The sequence below is a fragment of the Mycetomoellerius zeteki genome, unplaced genomic scaffold, assembly GCF_001594055.1.
Source record: "Mycetomoellerius zeteki isolate Tzet28-1 unplaced genomic scaffold, Tzet1.0 scaffold1031, whole genome shotgun sequence".
Classification (NCBI taxonomy): domain Eukaryota; kingdom Metazoa; phylum Arthropoda; class Insecta; order Hymenoptera; family Formicidae; genus Mycetomoellerius; species Mycetomoellerius zeteki.
This window is the reverse complement of record NW_017255945.1, coordinates 5,467-10,677: the sequence shown is the minus strand read 5'-3', so window position 1 is coordinate 10,677 and position 5,211 is coordinate 5,467. Positions and strand designations below refer to the sequence as shown.

The 5,211-nt window shown below is 37.0% G+C and overlaps 1 protein-coding gene across 1 annotated transcript; it reads left to right on the top strand.

Annotated features, from left to right (window-relative positions):
- The first annotated feature begins 619 nt into the window (after positions 1 to 619).
- On the top strand, positions 620 to 1,399 carry LOC108720884 (uncharacterized). Its single transcript, XM_018445152.1, has 3 exons — positions 620 to 724; positions 858 to 948; positions 1,149 to 1,399. The coding sequence occupies exons 1-3, from the start codon at positions 677 to 679 to the stop codon at positions 1,397 to 1,399; spliced, it is 390 nt and encodes a 129-aa protein (XP_018300654.1). The 5' UTR covers positions 620 to 676.
- Positions 1,400 to 5,211: the final 3,812 nt, after the last annotated feature.

The following is a 5,211-nucleotide window of genomic DNA, read 5'->3' as shown; positions in this document are numbered from 1 at the left end:
GCTGCGTTCAGCAGACTCAACAGTTTTGCAACCGTTTTATGATTGTCTGCTGAGATAGGACCATTCTTCTAGATCTAAAAGTATGATCCAATTAGCGCGAAGGAAATTTCCAACAGTTGCAAAACAAACGTTCTGCTGAACGCAGCCAATCATAAAATGATTACAAAACTGTTGAGTCTGCTGAACGCAGCCATGGATAAGATATACATAGCCATATGGAGGGGGGGACTATCGGGTGATATTTCCGAACGCAGCCTAAAGGCTCAATTTCACGCAGCGAGTAAGGCCGGTATTCATAGTCAGTTCTTATATTCAAGACTGTCTTAAGTTCTGTCTTGAAGTGTCATGAACCTATCAGAGAGCCGCATTAGCGTCTTAAGACATTACTTAAGAGGATCTTGAAATAAGAACCGACTATGAATACCGGCCTAAAAGCTGGCGTTTTATCTCCTCTCCATCAATTTTTGCCAAAATGGCGAATCCAGCAAATAAACGCTCAAAGTTCAACACACTCCAACTTTCAACGAATAAAGCTAGCGTTTTGCTCCCACTCCATTAATTTTCGCTAAAATAACGAATCTATTATTTTGACTACTACATCCAACTTTTAACGAATTGAAGCAACGCTAAAATTTAAATTATTTTAATTAAAAATGTATAAGTAAAAGAAGAAATTATGGCTAAAGGATTTAATCAATTGACAGCACCCGAAAATACAAACACAGTTAGTATATACTATATACTATACATATAATAAACAAAATTATAGATTAAACTGCTCTTTGTTTCTTATTTATTTAGGTTAGATAAATTATTTTTGTTATATTATGTTAATAATTATGTTTCTTATGTTGTAGGAAATTCTGTTGCCCTCGTACACATTTTCCAGCGATGAATCTAATGATATTATAACTTCTGATGAACGCAGCAGCAGTGGTCGTGGATCACGTATGTTAATTTATTAATTATTTTCTTATGAAAAGTATTGAAGGGAAATGAAAAATTAAAATTAATATTTGTAAAATTTTATTTTTTAATAAAATTTAAACATTTTTATCTTTTGTTTTCAATTTTTCGCTACTCTATTTAATTTACAAATATAATTAAAATAAAAGTACAAAAAATACAATATCTCTAAATGATTGTAGGTAATCACAAACGTAGTTGCAGTAGTATAGATGATAGCGAAGATGGCACCAATTTTGACAAATTAGTTGATGCTATAAATCGACCATTTAGCATACCACCGTTTGTGCCTCCTATGCCACCACCTTCTGACAAAGCAGCTTTGTATGGTAATCTTGTTGTTGCTCAATTACGAGAAATCAATCCTCAGGCTATGGACGACATAATGCTGCAAGTAATGCAATTGCTTAATAATGCAAAAAAAAAATCCTAATTAAATCTCTGCCGTTTATTTCCTCTACCGATTGACAAAGCAGCTTTATTTAGTTCTACAAATATTAAATAAGTATTAAATAAAGAATAGTTTATAATACATAAGAGTTTATTGTCTAATAAAGTTTGATATATGGAAACTTTTTATAATATTTTTTATAGAAAAAGATTTTTTTAATAAAAAATTATTTGTAATAAAAGAATGTTTATTTATATTTCTTAGTATTTTATCTACTATATAATATTACACAAATTACATTATAAAAATCATTAAAAAAAATTTTATTTAGTTCTATTATACTGCCACGGTACTGCTCCCTCGTTATTAAAATAATAGCAAAATTTATTTCGAACTTCTATATTTTCTTTTGAACTCGTGTTTGATCCGCAGTTTGAGATTTCTCTGAAAGCACATCCATCTTCTATGATAATTCGCCAAGACCCTGGTTGAAAGTCATTTGGATAATGTGGATCATCAACATCGACCATAGATGGATGAACATATGTGTTTAAATCAATGTCTTGTCGGCGAAGTCAATTATGGAGAAATAATTGCCTGAACCATTAGCTTTGCATTCTCAGGACTGGCGATAATTGGTTTTCTATATATTTTCCATTGACTGGCGATTATACCGAATGTGTTTTCTATTATTCGTCTTGCACGACTTAAACGATAATTATATATATCTTGTTCTGGTGTAAGTCCACCTTTTCCCGGATACGGACGAAGTAAATACGATTTTAAAGGAAAGGCTTCGTCTCCTACAAGACAATATGGTAAAATAGGTCCTCCTTCCTTAATTGCTGCTGGCTATGGGATATTCATTCGACCTTCTTCAAATGCTTTTCTTATAGCACTGTCCTAAAAAATACCGCCATCACTTCTTCGGCCATAAGCCCCAATATCCACACAACGGATAATGTAATTTGCGTCGCAAAAGCCATGAGTACTATACTGTGACTATTTTTATAATTAAAAAACGCTGATCCAGCATTATTGGGACACTAAAAATCAGAAGGATTATTTTTAATTGTACTACTTTTTAAGTTGTATTATACACTAACAATGAATTTACACACTTGAATAATAACGTGCTTGCCATCTATGGCTCCAATACAGTGAATAAAATTCCATTTTTCATTGAAATCATTGACGATATCTGACCACTCTTTTTCTTCAAGTTGGCTTGGAAGAACCAAAGGGCACAAATAATCTCAAATTGGTGTTTTGCAAGTTTCATGTATTATAGTACTCACTGTTGTCACTCCCACAAGATATTGATAGGACATTGAAGTCATCGAATCTCCGGAAGCAAGATATCTACAATATTTTATATAATATTCACATATGTATATGCATTAAGTAAAAATGTATAACATTAAGTTTGTTTGTGTCGCATGCTCCAATATACTTCTACTCCAACGTGCTCTAATACGTTTACCTCAAACAAACCTATTGTTTCATATATACACTAAAAAAATACAAAATTTAATTTGGCTGAGCAAAACAAACCTCAAGGTTAATGCTAATCGTTCTGGTGGTGAAATAGATTGTCGAATAAAGTCATGCCTTTGCAATTTGCATCCGATCATTCCTAATAATTCCTCCAATTGAGTTGCAGTCATTCGAAAGTAATTGTGGAAGCGTATGTTCTCCAATATCAATTTCGGAACCGATGTAAAGAAGAAACTGTGTTCGTTACGATTTTCGAAAATTGGAGCTACCCAAAATCTTTTCTTCTTATATCTTTTTCTTTTTTTTTTTTAACAAACACATCGCAGCAACTGCAGCAGCTATATGTCGTCTTCTAATTTGAGCTATGACCGCCACTGTATGTCTATAATATTTTATATACTCGATGTATTGATTATAATATTCCAACTCCATTTTATTCTTGTTTTTTTTCTTGCCCTTCGGATTGAGGGAAAATACACGTCTTCGATCCTAACCTTTGGATCATATAACGCAAAGAAAATCCAATTTACAACCAAATCCATAAACTACAGATGAAACTTAATCTTATCTTCCCCATACAACAATAACACTTAAATAATTCTATTCGTTTTCTTTATATAATTAAAAATGACTCTTAACGTTGGCCAATTCTCCGATTTAATGAGCTCAAACACATCAACGTGATGAAAAACTCTTCTTAACCTTAATTCCTGATCTAACCTAACTCTCAACTCATCATATTTGCTGCATTGCCATATGAAATGATCCAAGCTCTCTCTCTCATTACCACACTCACATCGCTCATTATCAACGTAATTCTTCCTATGCAGAGAAACACCTAAATTATAATGATTAGATCTAATCCTATTTACAAAAGTAACAAAATAACGTTCCTCATTCATCTTATAAAACCAAGGTTTAGTTTTATTGATATCATAATAATTTTCAAAATAAAATTTTCCTTTAAACTGTGCCTCCCTTATTAGAGTTTCTTGCGTATAGTTCCATGTTTCCATCTTAAATACTCTTCTTAAATCCTATATCGGTACATATATACTCTTATCCTTTTCTTCAGATGCAGCTTCCTTGGCCAATTCATCCGCCACTTCATTTCCTAAAATGTCAATATGTGAAGGCACCCACACAAAAACTATCTTAATATTATATTTCCTCTTGAGTCTATAATGTAAATTTCTAATTTCCGTAACATAACAATTCTTATAGACACTTAGGTGGTCTTGATGGTCTCCAAAACAGATTTACAATCAGAAAAAACAATCAGATCCGTACAATGGTCCGAATTCCGATTTATAATAATCTCTAGTGCAGTCTTGATAGCAAAGGCCTCAGCAGTAAATGACGAACAAAGACTATTCAAACTAACTTTATATCCATAATCGTTATCCTCAAAAACAATACTGGCTCCAGTAGATCTAGATTGTTCTCCTCTTGATCCGTCTGTATATATGATGAAAGAATCTCGCTCAAGATCATATAGCTCTGTGATTACCTGAATCATCTTCATATCAGAAAAACCTTTTTCAAACTTTCTTCTCATTCCAACCATTATATCAATTTCTATCTTCTCTGTAAGTGCATCATATGGGTTGTGACGTTGCAGTTTCGCTGCAGCGTCGCAGCGACCCTTGCCGTCACAAAGCGCGGATTCGCGCCTGACCCAAGCCGGGACGCGCGAGCGAGCGAAATCTCCAGGGAGCCGTAAATTAGCGTTAAGATACTTTTTTTTTAATCCCCGGCGAATTTATTTCATGTATAACCCTCACGAAAACCTCGCCGAGCGAAGAGACCACCGGAGGGAAGATCGCCATGGAAGAATCTCGCGGGCCGGAGAACGGCGGAGAGGGGCTGGCGAACGCTTCCGGCCAATGGAAGGAAACAGCTGCCACCCCCGCAAGCGGGTTTGGCGGCGCCCGAGCCCCAGGATGGTGCGAGGGACGTACGACGAGCGGGAAAGGATCCCGAGGATCCCAGCCAGCCAAATTACGTCCAGCGAGCCGCGGGAGCTAACGTGGGGGCAGAGCGCCCGGCCACGATATCGGCACGGCCGACCGGAACGAACAGCAAGGGAGGCCCTCCCGAAGATTTTTCGGGGCCGCAAGGCGCCCCGTAACGAGTCGCCGCGCACGTCCTTGCGCGCGAAGGACCGCTAGCCCGCTAATTGGTCGCGGTAACGCGCGACGCGGCTGCGCAACCCCGTAAGGGGGGAGCTCGCGGATTGATCGCGCATCGATCGCGATCCTACTCGTCCTCTTCCGCTCCGAGCTACCGACAACGCGAGACGTCCCGGCCCGGCGAGAGTTTCGAGGACGAGCGAGAGGCCCCGAGTCAGAGGATCG

What these genes read in the sequence shown, in the direction of transcription:
- LOC108720884 (XM_018445152.1), top strand. Translation starts at nt 677, where the DNA reads ATGGCTAAAGGATTTAATCAATTGACAGCACCCGAAAATACAAACACA. An exon ending in CACCCGAAAATACAAACACA is followed by an intron (nt 725 to 857) that starts GTTAGTATATAC and finishes CTTATGTTGTAG; the next exon opens with GAAATTCTGTTGCCCTCGTA. An exon ending in CAGCAGTGGTCGTGGATCAC is followed by an intron (nt 949 to 1,148) that starts GTATGTTAATTT and finishes AAATGATTGTAG; the next exon opens with GTAATCACAAACGTAGTTGC.